The sequence below is a fragment of the Arachis hypogaea genome, chromosome 1 (genome assembly GCF_003086295.3).
Source record: "Arachis hypogaea cultivar Tifrunner chromosome 1, arahy.Tifrunner.gnm2.J5K5, whole genome shotgun sequence".
Lineage (NCBI taxonomy): Eukaryota > Viridiplantae > Streptophyta > Magnoliopsida > Fabales > Fabaceae > Arachis > Arachis hypogaea.
In genome coordinates this window covers 253,995-277,960 of record NC_092036.1, presented here as the reverse complement: position 1 = coordinate 277,960, position 23,966 = coordinate 253,995, and the positions used below count along the sequence as shown (strand labels likewise).

Sequence of the window (23,966 nt, the reverse complement as noted above, 5' to 3'; positions counted from 1 at the left end):
ATTAAGTGAAAAATAATGGTTAAGATGAGAGATTCGAGATAAGTAAATTTGTGAGAAAAAATACTTCTATTAATGGCAAAGAAGCAATACAAGAACTAATGATGAGAAATAAAGGTGGAGAATAAGTGTTGAGACCTCCACTAATGTCACAAGAGGATGAATGAGCTTTGTTTAAAATGGACAGGGGTTGGTTAATGGTTGTCGAGTGTTTTGGTGGAACACCAGAATACCAGTTTTTACTCGTGAAGGTGGTGAATGAAATGAAGAACAATGAAAGGAAATTTGGGTAGAGGAAAAGATGGATTTTTTAGCTTATTAGCTTCAGAAATCAGAAAGGTCTAGAAGAAGGTGAAGGTGAAAATGAAAAGTAGTGAAAGTGAAAGTGAAAGTTTGGTTAAAGATCTGTAAAGAAGAAGATGATCATCAAGGTAAAGTGAAAAATGAGAGTACTTTACAGAAGTGGTTTGAGGTCCTTTTTATAGTGTAAAACCATGATGAATAAGAAATCTATTGTCCAATGGTTTTTAATCTGATATTTGATTTACTGTTTTTTCCAAAATATCTTTGAGTATTCGTGTCACCTCAAGTCTGTCAACTGAAAAGGTAGGAAGTTGATTCCCGCACATTAAACTAAAGTTCTTGACATGTGACATTAGTGAAGGAACATCTAGTTTGGTTTTTTTTTTTTTTAACTAGATAACACTTTTACACTCCAAATTCAACCAATCCACTTCCACCAATATAGTTCCCACCGAAGAGAAATTCAACTCCTCAAAGTGTTCTTTTAAGTTCCATCCTTTTAGTCCAATATCTTTGGGAGGAGCTTAACTCTTTTTTGATCATGTTTATAGGTCATTCTTAAAATTATTTATGTATAAAAAATATTTATATTTTTAGTACACAATCAACCGTCAAATTTATTAGACCTATTTGTGACGTTTGGTATCTAAGTATTTCTTCCTTAGAACATCGGTTTGTTTTAATTCTTTTTGAAGGAAAAAAAAAATTACCATTATTTCTAGTCTGCATGTGGCCCCGTCGGAATTTGTTACACAAGCAACTATTATTTAGACAGCAGCAAACTTGGTTGCAGAATGTTTTTGTGGATTAGCTCATTCCAAATGAGCACCTTCTGCACCAAATGCAGCGCCATTTATTTCATTAGTTTTATCGCTTTTTTGTCTTTTCTGCTTTCTTAGTTCATCTCTATCAAAAAACATGTATATACATTCTTTTGAACTTTATACATTGCATTTTTCTGATAGCAGAGTACCCTGCGTCTGCCTAATACATATTTTCACAATGGCTTTTTACAATACAACAACATACAGAAGTTGAGTGATAATTACAATGGAGTTTCAAATTCTTTAAACAGACTTCAAGGAATTGGACTCGTCAATGAAACCCAGGAAGCCAACGTAGGTTGATATCTGCTCTAACCTTCACTATCATCAGATTGGGAAGGCTGGTGAACTCTTTGAAATGTTCCCATAAAGCAGCCGCCTCATCGTCGCAGATCACATGAATCACATGCTTCAAATTTTCGAAGGATGTGACAGAGTGCGGCAATTCGTTCAATCCTGAGCAACCCCACATATAGAGCTTCCGTAGACTATGCAACTCGCCGATGTCTGCTGGTAACTGGGTTAGGCTTATACACTCTGATATGTCGAGACACCAAATCTGTTGAAGCCTTTCAACAGATTCTGGCATCTCTTTCAAATCAGAGCAGGAACTAAGTCTCAAAACTTCCAGATTCTTCAGCATAACGATTTCTGGTGGTAGTTTAGAAAGCTTATGACAGTTAGTGATACTAAGCTTCTTCATGGTCATAATGTTACAGAAATCAGAAGGCAATTCCACCATATCCATGCAATAGTCAATGTTCAACTCCACTAAATTTGGCAGTGCATCTGAAATTTTGATGTCACTACTTCCAAAAGCCTGCTTTGTAGTACACATATAAAGTGACAGATTTCGCAGCTTCCTCAATTTGCAGAGGCTAGGAACCGAAACCTTTTCCAGGCTAATCCTTTTCAAGCATGGTAATGAACTAAGTACCTCAAAGTTGTTCAATTCACAAGGATGGAAACCCTGATTTGTGACTATGAGAACTTTGAGTTTTCTCATTTTCTGAATGAAATCCGGAAATGTATACTTGTTTGAATGGATATTTAAAATCAGAACTTCGGTTTCAGCAAGGTTCATGTTGTACCAGTCAGGAGTGAATGTTTCATCTGCAGAGAAGCGAACAATATATATAGGCATCAATAACAGAAGACCATGGATGTGACACAAGACAAAACCATTCTTATCATGATTGGGACAGAGAGAGAGGGAGAAACATACCAGTTGAAACAAACATTATGCGAGCAGTGACTTGTTCCTGCTTCTGTTGTTGTTGTGTCCCCCTTACAGATAAGAATGACAGCGTGCGAGAAACGATACCCGGCTGATTCTGGCCTACCAACCAGTTGGGACAATTTTTCCCATTCTGAGTCAAGTCGATCGCCAGCCTTTTCCTTCGCTCGATCGGTTCTTGGTTGCTTTGATGGTTTGCTAGCTCTCTAAGGAGATCATGCTGCATAAGGAAGTGGTTATTGTAGTACATTTCCACGTCCGTTGCAACTTTCCTGTTCAACAAAGATAATAACAAGTTATCCATTGAATCAAAATCTTCCAAAAGTTCAATGACAATAGTCTATTTGACTACATTAATATTATTGTTATTCTTGCTTGCACATACACACAACCTCATAGATACTTATGCTATTGAAGCATGCATGTTTGATTTTGGATAAAGTTGTTGACAGAAAAAGTTTATACAAATTATGCAATGCGGTAGCATTATTTCATAGATTTAACTTTAATTGAATTCAATGAAGGTGTTTTTCAACACATTTTTCCTATAAGTTACCCCTAATATGCAAGGACCATCTTAACAACATTTACTAAAAAAGTCATTTTTAACATAAGAACTAAAATGTTTTGGCTGTCTGTAACCTTTATAAAGCACTAAATATCAACCAAGATAACATAAAAGATCCTGTGTACCTTGTAACAATGACATTAGCCAAATTCTTGGAGTCTAAACTATGAATAATATTCATTGCTTTTACTCCATCCTCATCAAGTTCATGCAGTTCTGTCCACATGTCATTCAGCAAAGGAACGCGGATCCTTTGATCTTCAGGGAACAGACCTAGGTCCATGAAACACTCCTTCTCCTTGTCGTCTTCCACTATGTCTAGACAATTTTGAAGGTGAGAATCCAAGTCTTTGTTGGACTTCAGCCGTTCCTTCATTGTTTGCCAGAACTCATAAGGATGATGACATAGGGATCCACCAATAACTTTTAGAGCCAGAGGTGAACCATTACAACCTCTCACTATCTGTGTTTCATGAAACCAAAGAAGAGCCAATAAATAAATTGTAAATCTGCCAATGCAGCGTGAAACAAATCAACAATTCTTGGTTACAATGTTCCGGTAACACATTGTATGCTTACACAAAAAATAGTATAAGGTCAAAAAAAATTATATTTTACGATATGACTTTTTATTAGAGGTAATGCTTAGATTGATCCTTGAAATTTTTAGCGCTTATCAAACTAGTTCTTGACCTTTGGAAATGACTAAGTTGATCCTGAATTTACAAATTGTGAATCTCTTTTGTGCTAAATTTAATTGTTGTTAACACGATGCTGACATGGAGCGTTAAAGTATCAGCATGGCATTTCTAATACTAATAGTAAGTGACATGGTTATGACTTAGGTATAATCAAATTGGTACCAAAGTTGGTTAATTGGACTTATTTTGATTAATTTTTTTATATTGTGGAGAAACTAAAATAAATCCAATTAACTAATTTGATACATGTATTTGATCATGTTGAAGTCTTATGTCACCACGGTTGGGAATGTCACACCAACACAACATTCTATATAAACGCCGTGTTAATGACAATTGAATTAAGGACGAAGAAGATTCACCATTTATAAATTCAGGGATTAATTTGACTATATTTAAAAGTCAAAAACTGTTTTGATAAATTCTAAAAATTTCATTGACCAAATTGAGCATTATTTTACTACAGTTTTTATCTAAAATGCCAATTTATTATTGGGTTGAGCACAATCCAGTGCTCACTACAGTTTCTATTATTATTATTATTATTATTATTATTATTATTATTATCAATGTGTAACTACAGCTTTCTATTATCTCAAGACTCAAGGTAAGAAAGTGCACCTCATGGACAAGATTTTCATCAGGCTTATAAGAGTTAGTGTCTTTGGCTTGTGTAAAGTGATGGAAGAGGGATACGGCATCATCATCACCAAGTGGTTTCAAGTGGAACTGAGTATGGAATCTGCGAAATGCAAATCTTGAAGTAACTACAATCTTGTAACCTGGAATGGTGGAGAATTTGAACTTTTCAACAATTGAATCTGTGCCAGACCATACATCATCCAGGACCAATAATATTGGTCTACCTTTATCCCCAACATGCCTCAGCAAGTTCCCCAGCCGGTTAATTGCCTCTTCATCGGTTTGAAACTCGGGTGCCCGGTGTCCACAGTGTTCAAATAGTGTCTGTACAATGCTCTTCAAGTTGGGTGATTTCGACACTGTCTGGAAGAAGATATTGTCTGCAAACATGCCTAGCCAAAACCAAACACATGAGGGTAATATGGATCAGATTCTAGACAATTTGGTTATCAGGCTTCACATTAGGCAATGCACGATCTCTTCTGAAAACTTCACACAAAGATATTATTTGCGCACTAAAAAATCAGCTCTAATCCATTTGTGTATAAATACATAATTAATTTTTATTATGTATTTTATATCAATCATACTTATATATTAAAAGTCAGCTACTAAATTAATTATGAATCATAAATATAAAATATATATTAAAATACATTTACAAGTTACAACTATCAAAAAGCAACCTAATGAATAAATAGTAAGATGTTGCTTGCTTTGGTTCCATGGAAGGATAAAAACACAAGTTTCCATTCCAAAAAATGCCAAGATTTCTATAAGTATAGACACTTTGTTAAAGTGTTGTATTCGTATGTCGGACATACTTTAGAAATGACATCGATATTTGTTCGACACGCGTGTTTTATGTTTTCAGTTATGTTTTAATAAAAAATAATTTTTTTAAAATATGTTTGGACACATTTAAATACCATCACGTGTTATATCCAGTCTTATTCTTAATATTTATTTTCAAAATGAGTTTAGAAACAGTATATATTATTACTTATTAAAAAAAATATTTTAAATATTTTATATAATTAAAAATACATTAAAATATTTAAAAAAATAATTTATATTTTAATATTAATAAAATATCAAAATATAAGTACAAGTCATCTAAATTTGGATCCTCTAAATTATAGATTTTCACTTTAGAGGATAAAGTATAATCTATAACCATTGAATATTTTCTCTTAGTCCCACTTATAGAATAAATGGTGAGAAATTACACTTTATCCTCTAAACAAATTTAGAAAATTCACATCCCATGTTTCGAGTCCATGTCAATATCTGTGCATCATACATAACAAGATTCTAATTAGAAAAAAAAATTATAATTATTTAGGCATTTCATCCTTTAATTTAATTTGTATCTAATGACTATTAATTGGTGCAAATATACTTGCACGGATATAAAACTAGTACTCATACACACACATAATTTTTTTTTGTTAAAAATTAGATAGATTCTAACGCTTTCATTGATTTACCAAGGTTTTTTTTTTTTTTGCCTAAACTCGGGCAACTAGGTGATTAGTTTTAGTTAATCCAATTGAACATGTAGATTCAGTATGTGTTTTTGGAACTGTTCATATCCTGTCTCAATGATAAGACCCAGGTCCAAATGAAATGCCCAATCCAAAGGATTGAGCCTCATCGTCCTATACCGACCTCCTCCCTACGAAGTCGGTTCTAACCACGACTTACCCTAAAGAAGTCGGGGACGAAGATTAGCTGGTAGATAAACATTCATTCAAATGAGTAACTGCCCCTAAAATCTCTCTACCCACTTCCAGGAGCCATATCTCAACTTTCCTAAGATAAAGGGACGGTTATCCACCTTAAATGGCGGAACTACTCCAACGGTGGTTATGGGTTCACCACTATAAATACACTGACACCTCTCAGATATTTCAGAGGCCCAATACTCTCTAGACCTGTCTTGCTCCTTTGCTGACTTTGGCATCGAAGTGTCTTTGCAGGTACCACCCCCCATTCTCTCCTGCACAAGTCGGACGGGGGCCTTGGATCACAAACCCACTTGGATACTTCATCGTTCAGACGATTGGGCCAGCCAAACTAATTCAATTCATTAATCTCCGGTTACCCAACGTAACATTGGCGCCGTTCCTGGGGACCCGAGAGATCAACCAGTAATGGCAGACATGTCACATGAAGACGGTCATGTGACATCGGATTCCGAACAAGAGAATCTAGATACCGAAAACAATGACGCAGACCTAATCCTTCACCAGGGAACCAACGACCAACATAGGGAAGGCACCTCCGGATTTAAAAATCCGAAGATGAACTCCTCGGAGGGGCGTGAATCGGAAAAGGATGGACCACCCCATGCAACCGAACTAATGAGGCTATTCCATGGCCACCAAGGACGCTTGGAACAGCTGGAACAGGAACGGGAGCGACAAAGGGAGATAGAAAAGCACCTAAGAGAGGAGATGGAACGACGAAAAGAGTTAGAAGAAAAACTCTTAAAGTTAGAATCCTCCCTCAAAGGTCGGAACTCCCGTGGCGATCGAGAAGAGTCACCCCCAGGAGGGGAGGACCCTTTTAGTGAGGACATAATGAGGGCAAAAGTTCCAAGAAACTTCAAAAGTCCTGATATGGACCTCTATGATGGAACCACAGATCCAAAGCATCATTTAAGTAATTTCAAAAGTCGGATGTATCTGGCTGACGCTTCTGATGCGACACGCTGCAAAGCTTTCCCAACCACCTTATCGAAAGCAGCGATGAAGTGGTTCGATAGCCTCCTTCCAAGGTCGATCACCAGTTTCAAGGACCTCTCGAGAAAGTTCCTAATGAGGTTCTCCATTCAGAAAGACAAAGTAAAGCATGCACCGAGCCTCCTTGGAATAAAGCAGGAGGTCGGAGAACCTCTACGGGATTATATGGAAATGTTCAACAAAGCATGCTTAGAGATTCAAGACCTGCCCGCCGAGGCAGTCATTATAGGACTGGTAAATGGGCTTAGAGAAGGTCCCTACTCACAGTCCATATCAAAAAGGCACCCCACCTCCTTGAGTGATGTACAAGAAAGAGCTGAGAAGTACATCAACATAGAGGAAAATGCCAGACTGAGAAAGTCGAGCTGGCGACCTGGGCACCTCCCCTCGATAAAAGATAGAGAGAGGGAGCCCAAGAAGAAAGAAGACCTCGGTCCCGACAGACCCAAGAAATATCACTCTTATACTCCTCTAAAGGTTTCCATAGTGGACGTATACAGAGAAATTTGCAATACTCAAAGACTGCCGCCTCCCAGACCCATTAAAAATAAAAAAGGGAGGAGTCGCAGCGATTACTGCGAGTACCATAAAATATATGGTCACTCAACAAACGACTGTTACGACCTCAAGAATGTGATAGAAAAGCTGGCTAAGGAAGGCCGACTTGACAGATATCTCATGGAGAGGTCAGACAATCATGGGAAGAGAAAGCGAGATGACGCGGAAGGAAGAGACCCACCACCGCAGACTCTGGAAAGACATATACATATGATCTCAGGCGGATTCGTGGGAGGGGCTCACCAAGTCCTCTCGCAAAAGACACCTCAAGCGAGTCTACCAGGTCGGAAGTAAATCACCCGACCTTCCTACCATCTCATTCACAAAGGAAGATGGGCAAGGAGTAATCCGTGGACACGACGATCCGGTGGTGATAACTATGATCCTAGCCAATGCCCATCTCCACAGAACTCTAGTGGACCAAGGAAGTTTGGCAGACATCCTTTTCAAGCCTGTGTTTGATAAACTGGGGCTGGACGAAAGGGAGCTGAGAGCTTACCCCGACACCTTGTACGGGCTAGGCGATACGCCAATAAAACCATTGGGTTTCCTACCCCTCTACACTACTTTTGGAAAGGGAGAAAAATCCAAAACTCTGAATATAGACTTCATAGTCATCGACGTAGGGTCAGCATATAATGCCCTAATCGGCAGAGCTACCCTGAATCGACTCGAAGCGGTGATGTCTACCCCCCATCTCTGCATGAAATTCCCGACACCAGCGGGGATAGCAACGGTGCGGGGGACCAGAAATTGGCAAGAAAGTGCTACAATGAAAGCTTGAACCTAAGGGGAAAAGGCAAAGAAGTCAACACCATAGAACTCGGTGGCGTAAGGGCCAAAGAAGAGTTGCGACCACAGCCAGGGGGAAAAACAGAGGAAATACAGATCGGCAAAGAAAAAGGAAAGAATACCAACATAGGAGCCAACTTAGGGGAAACCCTGAAGCAAGGGTTGACTAAGCTCCTAAGAGACAATTCTGATCTCTTTGCCTGGAAAGCTTCCGACATGCCTGGGATAGACCCCGAGTTCATGTCCCACAAGCTTTTGGTATACCCGGGATCCCACCTGTACAACAGAAAAGGCACAAGCTCGGCCCAGAACGAGCCCTAGCGGTGGAAGAGCAAGTACAGGCACTCCTAGAAGCCAGCTTCATCAGAGAAGTCGAATATCCAACGTGGCTAGCAAATGTAGTACTAGTCAAGAAGCAAAATGGCAAATGGAGAATGTGTGTCGACTACACCGACTTAAATAAGACATGTCCCAAGGACCCTTATCCAATCCCAAGTATTGATACCCTAGTAGACTCTAACTCGGGATACCAATACTTGTCGTTCATTGATGCCTACTCGGGATATAACCAAATCCTGATGTATGAGCCAGACCAAGAGAAAACATCATTCATCACGCCCAGAGCAAATTTTTGTTACGTGGTCATGCCATTTGGATTAAAAAATGCAGGGGCCACATATTAAAGGCTGATGAACAAAGTGTTCGCTTCCCACCTGGGGAGCTTAATGGAAGTCTATGTAGACGACATGCTGGTAAAAACTAAAGAAGAAGTCGACCTCTTGTTAGACCTATCGCAAGTCTTCGACACCACAAGGTTACACGGGATGAGGCTAAATCCCGCAAAGTGTACCTTCGCGGTGGAAGCTGAAAAATTCATAGGGTTTATGCTAACACAGAGAGGGATTGAAGCAAATCTTGATAAGTGTAAAGCTATCCTGAAAATGAAGAGCCCGACTTGCTTAAGAGAGGTCCAACAACAGAATGGCCGACTAGCAGCCCTTTCCAGGTTCTTGGCAGGATCAGCACTCAAATCCCTTCCACTGTTCTCTTTATTAAGAAAGGGATGCCAGTTCGAATGGACTCCAGAATGCGAAGGAGCGTTCCAGGAGTTCAAAAGATTCTTGAGCCAACCACCAATCCTGACCCGACCTCTAATCGGGGAAGATCTCATCCTATATTTGTCCGTAGCAGACAAAGCTGTCGCATCAGCCCTGATAAGGGAGGACGAGGTCGGACAGCATCCAGTTTACTTCATCAGCAAAGTTCTACAGGGTCTCGAGCTAAGGTACCACAAACTAGAGAAGTTTGCCTACTCCTTAGTAATAGCCTCACGAAGGCTACGGCCTTACTTTCAAGCACATACTATAAGAGTCCGAACGAACCAACCCATGAAGCAAATCCTGCAGAAGATGGATGTTGCTGGGAGAATGGTTCAATGGGCAATAGAGCTCTCCGAGTTCGACTTAAAGTATGAAACTCGGACAGCAATCAAAGCCCAATGCCTCACTGACTTCATAGCAGAATACGCGGGGGACCAAGAGGAAAAACCAACTACATGGGAACTCTATATAGACAGATCCTCAAACAAGACAGGAAGCGGTGCAGGCATAATACTGGTCGATGAAAGGGGAACTCAAATAGAGGTATCCCTCAAATTTGAATTCCCAGCTTCAAATAATCAAGCAGAATATGAAGCCCTGATTGCGGGGTTGAAGCTGGCAGAAGAAATTGGTGCAACAAAAGTGATGATATACAGTGACTCTCAAGTGGTGACCTCCCAGATAAATGGAGAGTATTAGGCTAAAGACCCAAACATTAAGAGATACTTGGAAAAAACTCTGGAATACTTAGGGCACTTTGCGGAAACCGAACTTAAGCATATTACTCGGGATCTCAATAGCAGAGCAGATGCCCTCTCCAAGTTAGCAAGTACCAAATCAGGAGGGAATAATAGAAGCCTGATCCAGGAAATTCTCCAAGAACCCTCTGTGGTAAAGGCAGAGGGCAAACGAGATGTCCTTGAGGTAACTGGGCTAAATCTCGGATGGATGAATCCTTTGGTCGAATCCTAAAATTCGACATCCTCCCCAAAGAGGAAAAAGAGGCTACGAAAATCCGGAGGGAAGCACAATACTACACTCTGGTGAAAAATACCCTCTATAAAAGAGGAATATCAACACCATTGTTGAAGTGTGTACCGACCTCAAGGACCATTGAAGTACTAGAAGAGGTTCATAATGGGATCTGCGGAAACCATCTCGGAGCTAGGTCACTAGCCAGAAAAGTAATCCGAACTGGATTCTACTGGCCGACCTTGCAGAAAGATGCCACAGAGTTTGTGAAAAAGTGCCAACCGTGCCAGATGCATACAAATTTCCACGTGGCTCCCCCCGAGGAGCTCATCAGTATAACTTCTCCATGGCCCTTCGCAAAATGGGGAATGGATTTGTTGGGTCCTTTTCCCCAGGTGCCGGGACAAGTCAAATACTTGATCTTGGGAATAGACTACTTCACAAAGTGGATAGAAGTAGAGCCATTGGCTACCATCACAGTCCAAAGAAGTCGGAGGTTCCTCTACAAAAATATCATCACAAGGTATGGAATACCTTATTCCATTACTACAGACAACGGAACCCAATTCACCGACTCTACCTTCAGAAGCCTAGTGGCCAGTATAAAAATCAAACACCAGTTCACCTCGGTGGAACATACACAAGCCAATGGACAAGCCGAGGCAGCCAATAAAGTCATACTGGCAGGGCTGAGGAAAAGACTACAAGAAGCAAAAGGAGCCTGGACAGAAGAGCTCCCACAAGTGTTATGGGCTTATCGGACGACGCCACAATCTGCCACCGGAGAAACACCCTTCCGACTTGTCTATGGCGTAGAAGCTATGATACCAGTGGAAATCAGTGAGCAAAGCCCAAGGGTGATTCTCCATGATGAAATCGGGAACATACAGGGGCACAAAGAGGAGCTTGAATTGCTCCCCGAAGTCCGAGAACAAGCCCAGATAAGAGAAACAGCATTGAAACAAAGGATGATGACCAGATACAACAAAAAAGTCATTCGAAGGAGTTTCACCTCAAACGACTTGGTCTTGATCAGAAACGACATTGGAGTCAGCAAATCGGGGGAAGGAAAGCTCGCCGCCAATTGGAAAGAACCCTACAAAATTAGCGAGGTCTTAGGAAAAGGTTATTATAAGGTGACCAACCTAAACGGCACCGAGTTACCAAGGTCGTGGCATGCTTGTAACATGAAAATGTACTATAGTTAAAAGCAAACTCTACTCCCTGATGTACTCTTTTCCCAACTTCACGATTTTTTTTCCCAAAAATCAAAGGGTTTTTTCTGAAGAAGCGTTTTTAACGAGGCATCATAGTAGAGGCTAAGGGGGGAATAGATTACTGAAAACCCTTAGTAGCAGTAAAAGTACCTTTCCAATTTCCAAATAAATAAAGATCTTTTACAATATCTCTTATAAAATTCCTTCTCGTTTTGCTTTTTCTTTCTACGAAACGCGCCGACTTAAGCTCGACAAAGCGTGAAAATCCCATGAACCGACCTAGATGGTCGTCAGGATAAAACGACGAGGTACAAGTCGGTGTAAAGAGGTTATAAAAGTTGATCGTGAGAAACTCGGAGACATTCCGACTCATAAGTCGAAATGAAAAACCGAGTATAAGAAAAAACGCATCGCAAAAATAACCTAAGTCATAGGAACTCAATAAACCACAAAGTTGAGTATAAGGAATGGTGAAAAAGAGATCGAAAAACCTATTAAAAAGCCAAAAGACTGTCCTAAGTCCTTAAAGCGAAAAAGCTCAGGAGGACAGACAAGCCAAAGAAAAAGGTTTTCAAAAAGGGTCGAAGAAATTCTCTAAAGTATCAAAAACAGAAAAGCATGCACACCAAAGGTAACTTAAACCCTTATCCAAAAAAAGGTATTTATAAATATTTTGTTTACGGCCTTAAAAGGCCAAGAGGAATGTCAACAGACCACTACCACTACAAACATAAAAACAGTTTAAAAAAGAGGGGACCCATAGGCCGGGCCCCCATATAGCCAACAAATTTTTAAACATCACCACCAGGAAATGTCGGATCACCACCAGAGTCGGGAAGAGTAGTCGGAGCGCCATCAGGTCCAGGGAGAGAAGTATCCATAGGAGACAGAGAGGAAGTTCTGTGAACCTCCGAGGAACTCGGAGCATCCTTGGAACGAGGAGGGGACTCAATTATCCTCTGCCCCCGAGTCTTCAACTCGGATTCAGAAACAGGTCAGGGAGGGGACACAATAGCCCCATCGATCACGACCTTATCTGGATCCAAGGGTGAGAGATCCAGGTCGGGAGCAAGGACTCCGACCTGCTCCTTAAAAATCCTCCAGGCCTCCTCGGCTCCTTCAGCAATAGAGTCCTCCAACTCGGCGTAAGCAGCTCGAGAATTCAACAAGCTAAGTCCTTCCTCACCACCACGAGGTCCTCGAACAAGCTCGAATAACTCTCCTATGCCTTCTTCCTCAAGCCCTCCTCCATATTGCATTGGGCTTGTAACTTGCTCTCCTTCTCCAGAAGGCCATCCCTCTCCTCCTTCAACTCAGCGACCTCCTTCTTCAACTCCTTCTCATGTTTCTGATACATGAGAAGCCTTTCCTCCAACTCTTCAACCCTCGAGGTTGAACCCAGAGAGCTAAGAGGAGTCTTCTAAAAAATATCAAGAAACTTGGTACACACCGTCGCCGCCCTGGTATTCTCCTGAGCCAGAATAGTGAGGTGGTTCCGGATAGAAACATCATCCATACCTACACGGATATGGGGATAAATGTATTTCCGGATAAATGCAGGAGCATCCACCTTAGCCTTACCTTCAAAAGAAGAACTAGACTCTAAAGTCTTGCGCTTCTTCTTCTCTGGCTCAGGAGAAGATCAGGGGGAGGGGGCGGCTGAGAAGAAGCCGAGGAGGAAATGACAATGGGTTGAGAAGGAGTCCCCAAACTTTGGGAAGAAGGGGGAGGAAGAGGAAGAGGAGAGCTAGTTACCCTGGCGCCGCCAGCCCTGGCACGGGACCTCGCCTTGGCCTCCTGGACTCTCTGGTAAGATTCATTAGAATTCTTTTTCGACATCTCTGTAAAAAACAATTAGTAGCCAAAAAATTCAGACAAGTCGGTAAAAACAAGTCGCAAGTCAGAAACAAAGCAGAAAAATAAAAGCTACCTAGTTGTGCCTGGACAAAGGTCGGCGACCCCTGGAGAAATTTTTTGATATCCAGATACGGGGCCCTCCCTCACACTTCTCGGAAGAACCCCACAATGGCTGCCTCCACTTCATCCAGATCATCCAAACTATATTTCTCACAGGGGGAGGCCTCCAACCAGTATAGAGGAAAGCGAGGAGAAGAATTCTCATCCAAGAAAAAGGGGTGGTGACCTTCTATGCCTTGAACTTTAAAAAAATAATTTTTAAAATCATGGAAGGATTCATCAAAAAGGGTGAAAATTCTCCGACCTTGTATAGCTCGAAAAGACACCCACTGTTGCTTGTTATTTTGTCCACTGAAGGGCTTGGTCATGTGGAAGAGATAAAAGAAAATCCTCAAGGAAGTCGAAAAGTCTAAAGCGTGGCTGATAAACAGGTAGATTTTCAGAAAACTCCAAGAGTTGGGTGAAGTTGGGTAGGAGCAACTCGGTAGTGACGTAAGATGGCCATTTCGAAATCAGAAAATGGAAGAAAAACACCCAAACGGGTAACCATGCTCTCATACATGTAGAAAAAATGAGGGACCGCCTCAGTGTCCCTCCCAAGACAAACCCGGTCTTCTGGACCCGGGACCACCAATTCATACTTCGACTCATCCTCCTCAGAAGTACAAATTTGGTGATGAGTGCGAAGGTCGGTGATAAATTCGGTATCGACCAAGGGTTCCTCCCCTAAGACCGTGGCATCGACCCATTGAGCAAGAACTTCTACAGAAGACATTCTTTCCTAAGGTATGATGAAAACCTACTAAGGAAAAAGAAAAAGAATAAAAAACGAGAGTTCCTATGGGGGCATGGAATTAAACAGAAGCCTACGACGTCACTCCCTCTAAATAATAAAAGGCATGCAAACAGAAGCGCTTAGTAAAAGAGAAGGGGAGAAAGAACCAACCTTTGCCTGGAAGAAGGTAGAGGAAGAAGAAAGCCTTCAAACAAAAATGCTCCACGAACAGATGAGAAGAAAATTTGAAAAATTGCAGAAACGAAACAACGAGAGAGAGGAAAAGTATTTATAAACATGCTAGGGGCATAATGGTAAAAATGGAGCAGTCATTAATAGGGTGCACCGTTACCAAGGTAATTAAATCCTACGCAAACCTCTAACGGACGCGACGCTTGATTAGACGTAACTGACAATCAAAAGTCACGAAAAGTCACGTCAGTTCCTAATAATCACGTCGGTTCCCTCACAGGTCGGCTACAACCCCGAGTAGAATACTCGAACCCAAGTCTTAAAAGAAGTTGGGCTCGAGTAGGGGCACTGTTCATACCCTGACCCAATGATAAGGCCCAGGTCCAAACGAAAGGCCCAATCCAAAGGATTGAGCCTTCTCGCCCTATACCGACCTCTTCCCTACGAAGTCGGTTCTAACCACGACTTACCCTAAAGAAGTCGGAGACAAAGATTAGTTGGCAGATAAACACTCATTCAAATGAGTAACTGCCCCTAAAATCTCTCTATTCACTTCTAGGAGCCATATATCAACTTCCCTAAGATGAAGGGACGGTTATCCACCTTAAATGGTAGAACTACTCCAACGGTGGTTATGAGTTCACCACTATAAATACACTGACACCTTTCAGGTATTTCAGAGGCCCAATACTCTCTAGACCCGTCTTGCTCCTTTGCTGACTTTGGCATCGGAATGTCTTTGCAGGTACCACCCCCCATTCTCTCCTGCACAAGTCGGACGGGGGCCTTGGATCACAAACCCACTTGGATACTTCATCGTTCAAACGATTGGCCAGCCAAACTAATCAAATCCATTAATCTCCGGTTACCCAACATAACAGGAACCATGAGAAATAACAAAAATATTTGGAAGATAATAGAATAATTTTTTGCTAATCCGATTGGACACAGCTAGATTTTTCAAAATTATGTGAAATAACAGCGATGCTTAAGAGATAATAAAAAATTAGGCTAAAATAATCTAAAATTCTTTATTTTGTATTTTTAATTACTATTAGAATAATTAAATAATTTTAGATGTAGTAATTATGAATATTACATTTATAAAAATTATAAATATTAAATTAAATAAGATAATTTTAGATCATTATCTCTCTATTATTAAGAAAACAATAACTCAAAATCATTTTATTTATCTTAATATTTATAGTTTTATATATATTACATTTATAGTTACACATTTATTATATCCAATATTACTCAATTATTCTAACAAATAAAAAATAAAAAAATACAAAATAAAATAATTTCAGAGTGCTTTGGACTTAGTTTTTATTATCTCTCATACATGATTATTATTATTCTAAAAATGGTAAAAGAAAGACCCTTTCAAGTGAAAAAAGAAATTATGAAATCCAAAAAAAAAAAGATTCAAAAGAAATTAAGAAGCAAGTGAAGCACATGGAAGAGAATATTCATTATACATACCTTTGACTTGTTCATCCCAACAGAGCTTCTTAGCCAGTGTGCTCTTTCCAGATCCTCCCAACCCGGTAACCAAAAGAACACGGTCACCATGCTTCTTCAGAACCTCAACCTTCAACTTCTTCAAAGGCTCCTCCAACCCCACTGTGAACTCAGGCTTCTCAGGAACTCCACTCACACCCCGCAAAACTTTCTCTTCTCCTAACCGCCCTCCATAATCATCACGAATAATATCAAGAATATTCCTCACGTTATACAGCACCTCCATCACATCCCTCCCGATCTGCGTTTGCACATTCACAGACAGAATCCTCCCGAGCTTCTTATTTCTTCCTTCAATCCTGTCATGGTACAGAGGGAAAGAGGGAAACCGCCACCAACGAAACTTGGAGCACTTCTCCACTATCTCTTTCCCTTTGTTTATCTCCTTCTCCAAACTTGCTACTGTATCAGTACCGCGATCCAACTCTCTCGCGTATTGTTTCATTTCTTCGACCAGAGGAGTCAACGCATCTAAGGTCTCCTTCTTCGTCTTCAACACCGATTTGAAATTCTTACCTTTCTCCACCATTTCTATGGCCAGTCTTAGCACTTCCTGCATTCCAGCACCAACCGCGCCACCACTAAACAGACTTCCATCCACCATAGCTAATTGAAAAATGAAGCAACAAGATGCAAAAATTTCTACTACTATATTTTGGAATTACTGCATTAGGTTAAGAGATTTTTTTTGGTGGAACTCGACTAGAACTATTTAGGAAATTTTATGATGTGGTTAGAGAAACAAGAGAAACCATATATACCTCTGTAAAAGGTCGGCCTAAGGTCCCACAGATAATTTATAATTGAAAAATATTTAGAGAGGAATTTGTGAGAAACGGGAAGTGCATTGCCAAAGAAGTTTCCGCTGATATTAACAATTGTATGGACGAAGCAAATGACGCGTCCTATAGAAACGTAAAAGCTATCGCATGGGTTCTCAATTTCGCAGTGTCATGATGGAGAAGCACCGGAGTAATTTCTTACTCCGTGTGGGACTGGATTTTTTTGACATTGGGAAAGAAAGATGATATATTCAGCGAGGGATTCAAACAATTTTGGCAAGCAAAATATATATAATATAAGCATAGAAATCACCATAATATAACATGATTTTTTTCAAACTCATGCTAATTTTGTGAGTAAGTTACCCTTACTTATGTGTCATCATCACAACTATGGATCAAAATAATTTTCAACCTTTCATTAATTGATGTACTTAAAAGTTAAAGCTCATAATGAATGTATAGCATGAATATACTACATTGTAATGTATGAGTAGTTGTTATATATTGCTACTGTATAATGTATTGAGAAAAATTTACAATTAAAATTTTTACACTCTAAATTGATTTCTTAACACAAAAAAAATCCTCCTTTTGTTCCTTAAGTTCAACATGCATTTCTGAAAAAAAGAAGACACATAGTTTCCACTGGTCCAAATCTCTTTCATTTTTTGGCCTTCGTTCTATACTATTCAACACGTTGTTCAACTCCAGGACCTAGGCACATAACTACTTATCCAACCCTCTTCGTTTTCTATTCTTCACTTCAACCACAGGTTCATTCTGTTATCTGTGGTTGTGGGAACCATCAACAGAAACTCTGTTGTTGCGGGAGCCATCACTAGAACTTTGTTTCCATCGGCCGGGCTCTGGCGTCGACTTAGGTGACGCTGAAGGATGACCTCTGTGTGCTTGCATGTTGTGAATTTTGTGAATTTAGTAGATTTACATCTGATCGTGAACAAGCTGTTGCAGGTGGAAGGGGTTTACCATCCACATTTTTCAGCCGGCTACGAATTATGTGCGGGTGTTTAATTAAGATTGCCTCCCTCCAGAAGTTCAGTTCTTTACTCATTGGATTTCAAGTTTCGGTTGTCATCAAGGTATCTCCGTTTCAATTTTTTAATAATGGAGGTTAGTTTAATTTTAATGGAAGTCGCTGTCTTTTAAACATTTCTCTGTTTATGATGTTGGGTTTAGGTTCTAAAATTAATATTCTAATTCACATTTTCCAGTTATATGCTGTGACTAGGTTTGGGGCATTGAAATTAAAACGTTATACTGGACTCTTAAACAGTTGGCTTAGGTTAAGTAGCCTTAGTTCCAGTTACTGTAGTTTTTTTTTAAGTAGTTTAGGTTAGCTTCCTGTAGTTCCTGCCATTGGTTATGTTTATTCACATTTTTATTCACCAACCTGGATTTTGGCAGGGGTAAAATTATGTCCAGAAATGAGGATGATGTCAAGAATGATTATGATAATAATTTGGGTGATGATTTCGATTATCAACCGAATGCAGAAGATGATGCTGAAGACGACGATGTGGATTTGCTGGATTCTACTAGAAAGAGTGAAGAAGTTTGTGGTGTAAAAAGAATAGCGAATTTAATGGTGGATGATATTTGGAACCTGGAGTTTAGGACAGAGAATGAGGCTTGCCAATTTTATAACGTTTATTCTTGTTGGCATGGATTTGTAATAAGGAAGGAAGACATGGTTAGGGATAATGAAGGTAGAATCATTAGCAGGCAATTTGTTTGCAATAAGGAGGGCTGGAGGAATATGAGGTATCTTGATCTAGATGATAGATCAAGGGAGGCAAGGTCACTAACGCGAACCAAGTGTCCAGCTCGGCTTGGGGTAAAGCTTGACTACGGTTGCGTTAGATTGAAGGTATCATGTTTTGTGGAATCTCATAACCACGATCTGACGCCACCCCAATTTGCGCATCTGGTTCCAGCCAATCATCGTCTTAATGTTACTTATAAAGTCCAAGTGGAAAATGTTTATAGATGTCAAGACGTGCTATATTATGGGGTATATTGCGTTCCAGAAATATCGTCATGCTGGCTTCACACGCAAAGATTTGTACAACCACATTGATCGTTATCATCGGTCAAAAGTTAAAAACGGGGATGCCAATGCGGCAATAAACTATTTGATTGGCAAGACAAACAACGATCCGCTGTTCTTTGGGAAGTATACGTTTACTAGTGATGAAAGGTTGGAGCATATTTTTTGGGCAGATGGGTAGTCAATTGTCGACTATCACTGCTTTGGAGATATTGTTGCCTTTGATTCAACCTACAAGAAGAATAAATACAACAAGCCTTTGGTCATTTTCTCCGGATACAATCATCATGGGAAAACTGTTATCTTCGGCTCCGGCCTACTATCCGACGAAACCATAGAGATGTATAAGTGGTTGTTGGAAAACTTTGTTGAAGTGATAGGTGGGAAAGTCCTAAAGCAGTAATAACTGACGGAGACCTTGCCATGCGAGATGCAATCAAGAATGTTCTTCCTGATGCGACCTATCGGTTATGCGGATGGCATCTTCAGAGAAATGCATGTGAAAATATAAAGAATCCTAATTTCCTACGCGATTTTAAGGGTCTTATATCCAACAACAACGACCACAGAGACTTTGATCGGAGATGAGCAGCCATTTTGGATAAGCACAACCTTGTTGGGAGTAACTAGATGGAAAAGACATACGAAACTCATGCAATGTGGTCCCATTATTTCCTCCGGGATAAGTTTTTCGGTTACATAAGGACGACGTCACAGTGCGAAGGTATAAATTCTCTCATCAGATTTTATGTTAATCGCAAGAACACCCTCATTGACTTCATGCATAACTTGGATAGGGCCTTAAAGGAGTATAGAAACAATGAATTAATAACTGACTTTAAGTCTCAGTGCTCAGAGCCAGTGATGATTACCTCGTTGGAGGTATATGAAAGATCTGCATCATGTTATTTCACTCGAAACATTTTTAAGGAAATTCGTAATGAGATTCAGAGGGCAAGGGCTTTGAATATCAAGGTACTAAGCACAACCTTGGACAAGGTAGAGTTCAGTGTGACTACTCTCGGAGACCCGGCCAAAGATCGACGGGTGGAAGTTGATAGAAGTAAGAATATGTTCTCGTGCTCGTGCAAGCTGTTTGAATCACGTGGTATTCCCTGTAGTCATATTTTCTGTGCCATGAAGTTCGAAAACATAATTGAGTTTCTAGATTCGTTGATCTACAAAAAGTGGACAAAGAATGCAAAGAACGAATTTATTAGCACAGAAATGCCTGTGAATGATGACGTCGAAAGGGTCTTAAAGTTTTGAGTTAGTGCATTGGCATCGAATTGCAACAAGCTGTGTGATATTGCTTGCAAGGATCTTGCAGACTTTGACAAAGTCCAGTCTGAATTTGTCAATTTAGTTATCCGCCTGCAGTCACACAAACAAGGCAAGTCAACTCCTAATGTTAATGTGGAAGGAATCAACGATCCCTTTGTTGTCAAAAGCAAATGAGCCCCTTCCAATAGGTCTTCTTGGAGGAAGAAGAGAGCATGCTCTAATTACCACAAGTACGGTCATTACTACAAGCGCTGTCCAGATCTGGTGCAACATAATGTGCAAGGTAACCCTCGCGATCGATCGTAAGCAATGTTGTCGGTTTTTGCTCTCACCTTGCTCCTCGCTGTTTATTGAGTTAGGCGAAAGAACAAAGAGATAACCTTAGAAAGTATTTTTTATTTTAATAAATAAATTAATTATAATAATATATCTCGTTTAAACTTTTTTTGAGTGACTTAAAAGAAAATAAACAACAACTAAGAAAGAAAAAATAAACAAAAAACTACTTAAGAAAGACAGTCCCGCTGAATACTACTCTCAAACTCCTTCCAAGGCAACGGAAGCTCCACTTGGGGAGAAAGGGTCCTTATTGCAGTCTTTGCCGTGATGTCTGCTACTGTATTTGCATCTCTTAAGATCAACCGAAGATCAACACGCTATTTCCAAGACATGATATCTCAAATTTTTAACACCAAAGGATTAATAAACCCAGAGCAATCCTGTAAATTATTGATAATAGTAAAACTCTCGACACAGTCTGTCTCACATATAATGTCTTTTTATCCCGAGTCCCATGCTAAAAGAAAGCCTCTCCAAATAGCAAACAACTCTTCTTGCAAAATGTTACGACTCTCAATTGTTCCCAAACAGCCTCGTTGCCACCTTCCCTTCCAATCTCTGCTAACACAAGCAAAACCAACTCGAGCACCATTGCCAGGATAGCTAGCATCACAATTAATCTTAAAGGTACCCACTGAGGGGGGGGAATCTAAGAGCCAATAATGGTGGAGGGGATAGATAGTTGTTGCAACTCAAAAATATTTCGGAGCTCCTTTTCCAAGGACAAAGCCATACCAAGTATCTTGTCTGTGGTCCAATGCTCGTGAGGATGAATGATCTCATTATTTCTCGAATGCCAAATCCACCAGAGACCAGAAAAGAATCTAAAGGGGCGTTGTTTGCTGTTATGTAAGAACGAACTCATCAAATCCACTGGTTGATCAGAGATCCCTAAATCTTGTCAAACTAGTTGAGCTTTTGGACAATCCTGAACACAATGTAAAATTGATTCCTGGCCTGAGAAACCTTCTTTTAGGATATCCCAAGCTTAACATATACTCTTCCAAACATAAGATCCCCTTCCTCGAGACTGACTGAAACAATCATCCTTAGAAGAATGGTATTTCTCAGTCAACAGTTGAACCCAGAGCTTGTCCAGATGGTGAAAAAGTTGCCAAACTAGCTTTCCAAGAAGAGCAATATTAGCACAAAAAGGGTCTCTAATTTCCAGACCTCCAAACTTCTTAGGGGTGACCAACACTTTCCAGTTAACTAGATTTAGGCCTCTACCATCAGCTTGACCTTTCCATAGAAAGTTTTGCATCATGAAATCTATCTTATTAGTTACCCCTTTAGGGGAAGAGAGATACTTGCATGCGATAAGTAGGAATCGCAGTCACTACCGAGTTATCTCGTTTACACTGTATGTATTTTAAAATAAAAATTTTGAAAATAATAAAAAATATTAATAATATCAATAATCTAAACTTTTAGTAGGCAATTAGTACATAAAAAGGTTGGTAGGAGAGATTAAAATGGATATATTTGATCAATTAGTACTCAACAATCAAAATACCCGTTTACTAATTATTAGGAGAGATTAAAATGGATATGTTTGATCCTATGCCTCCGAGAGTTTGGTTCTTCGAAGAGGCTAGAAACATCCTATCTGAACCATACAAGGAGACAAATTATGATTAAGATTCTTGGAAAAAATCTTAATTACACAACTATGGTTTACAAACTAAAAGGGATATGAGGATCACCGGTGGATATGAGATCTTGGATGATGGTTTTGGATACTTCCTCATCATATTTGATCATTAAATTAAAATTTTTTCTTAATTTTATAATATTATTTTTTATATTTAAACTATAAAGTTTAGTAATTATAGAAGAATAAGAATTTTATTATGACTATTTAAATAATTGAGATTTTAGAATTTAATACTTTAATTTTCTAAAAAAAGAAAATAAATTATATTATCTCTAATTTTAAATTAAAATATTTGATTAAAAGTCAATTAATAAATTTATAATCAAATAATACTTTCAAAGTAATTTTAAAGGATTAAATTAGATAATCTACAAACTCTCGGAGCCATATGATGCAATAACCGTTTGCTAATTGATTAAACATATTCATTTTAATCTTTCCTACCAACCTTTTTATGTATTAATTGCATACTAAAAGTTTAGATTATTGATATTATTGATATTTTTTATTATTTTCAATTTTTTTTAAAAATAGATGTATCTCGTTTATAGTATAAACGAGATAACGAGATATACATGTGTCGCGTCCATTTATCGTATCTCGTTTACACATGCAAAATTATCTCATTTACACGGTAAACGAAAAGTATTTATTTTGATAAATATTTTTTAAATTATTTATTTCAATAATTATTATAATTAATTTATTTATTAAAATAAAAAAATCCCTTTAGAAAAGATAAAACAAATGAATAAACATCCGAATTAATTCTAAAAAATTTTGGATTTAAAGTTTTGTTTCTAGTAAAGTTTTATTCTTTATGAATTCTTAAAAATTAATTCTATAGACAAGATTAATCTCTTTGTTATTTTCAAATGGAATAATTTGTTTGTGATATTTTTTAACGTATAAATTAACATTTTTATCGATAAAAGTTAAAAACACGGACACGTTTATTTATTTAAGAAGAAAATTACTATTTATACACATGAAACGTGAATTCTGCATAATAAAATTATCCAAATACTAAAAATTATCATATTATTCTCTCTCTCTCTTTCTCTCTCTCTGAAACATGCGTACAATAGAGACACCAACAACAATAGCAGAACACATCAAATAAAGAAGAACTAGAAACTAATTGAGTTGGCGCAACTACATCATCGCAGAAAAAAAAAGATCCAAGGACATAAATTCAATCAACAAAGTGCAAGTCCACCATTTTGTCTTTGCTCATTTTCTCACTCTCCAACAACAACAACAACACCAGTAACAATGATAAAGGAGTAATAGAAAATGAGAGAAGAGATGAAGGATGTAAAGGGTATCGTTACAGAACTAGGTGTTAAAGTCATCGGTGATAGTCCTCAGCAAACTCCCCACCCTCTGGTTCTCTGACGACAACAACCACCAGTGGATGAACTTCTCCCCTTATCTTTTTGCGAAGCCACGGAGTCCATTCCTCGTTGGAGACCGCGTCCTTGCGCTCTGCAATGTCGGCTCGTTGTGGCTGATGAAATTCGCGTGACAGTACTGATGGTTGGTGAATTAAAGTCGCTGTGGCTGATGGAAGTCGGGTGACAGTGCTTTAGGGAGTTCAGCAAGTTCAAGATTTTTGGAGGCAGAGATAGGGTTTGCTTCTCAGCGAAACATATCGAGAGTGAGAGGGTGTCGGAGGCCTTAGAAGGTGGAAGGGAAGGTATAGTGGTGGTGATTGTGGGTCTCTTGGCCCTGCAATAGCGGTGGATGAGGCTAGCAGCGGAA

The 23,966-nt window shown here is 39.2% G+C and overlaps 2 protein-coding genes and 1 long non-coding RNA gene across 3 annotated transcripts; 2 read left to right on the top strand and 1 right to left on the bottom strand.

Annotated features, from left to right (window-relative positions):
* The first annotated feature begins 80 nt into the window (after positions 1–80).
* LOC140184117 (uncharacterized) lies at positions 81–2,743 on the top strand. The gene is made up of 3 exons (XR_011880692.1): positions 81–428; positions 1,269–2,045; positions 2,199–2,743. It is a non-coding gene; the product is annotated as an uncharacterized lncRNA (long non-coding RNA).
* LOC112784263 (probable disease resistance protein At5g66900) lies at positions 1,208–17,114 on the bottom strand. The gene is made up of 5 exons (XM_025827445.3): positions 16,031–17,114; positions 4,252–4,664; positions 3,055–3,392; positions 2,350–2,633; positions 1,208–2,237 (listed from the first exon to the last, which is right to left on the bottom strand). The coding sequence occupies exons 1-5, from the start codon at positions 16,671–16,673 to the stop codon at positions 1,396–1,398; spliced, it is 2,520 nt and encodes an 839-aa protein (XP_025683230.1). The 5' UTR covers positions 16,674–17,114; the 3' UTR covers positions 1,208–1,395.
* A 2,438-nt stretch (positions 17,115–19,552) lies between these two features.
* Positions 19,553–20,191, top strand: LOC112710798 (protein FAR1-RELATED SEQUENCE 9-like). The gene has a single exon (XM_025763206.1). It carries the CDS (start codon positions 19,553–19,555, stop codon positions 20,189–20,191), a length of 639 nt encoding a protein of 212 aa, XP_025618991.1.
* The last annotated feature ends 3,775 nt before the right edge of the window (positions 20,192–23,966 follow it).

Bases quoted from the DNA above. Each gene is read 5' to 3' on its own strand.
- LOC112784263 (XM_025827445.3), bottom strand. From the start codon at position 16,673: ATGGTGGATGGAAGTCTGTTTAGTGGTGGCGCGGTTGGTGCTGGAATG. The intron at 4,665-16,030 runs GTATGTATAATG...GGTTTTGGCTAG, and splicing joins TTGGGATGAACAAGTCAAAG to GCATGTTTGCAGACAATATC. The intron at 2,238-2,349 runs GTATGTTTCTCC...GCTTCTCTGCAG, and splicing joins CATAATGTTTGTTTCAACTG to ATGAAACATTCACTCCTGAC.
- LOC112710798 (XM_025763206.1), top strand. From the start codon at position 19,553: ATGGAAAAGACATACGAAACTCATGCAATGTGGTCCCATTATTTCCTC.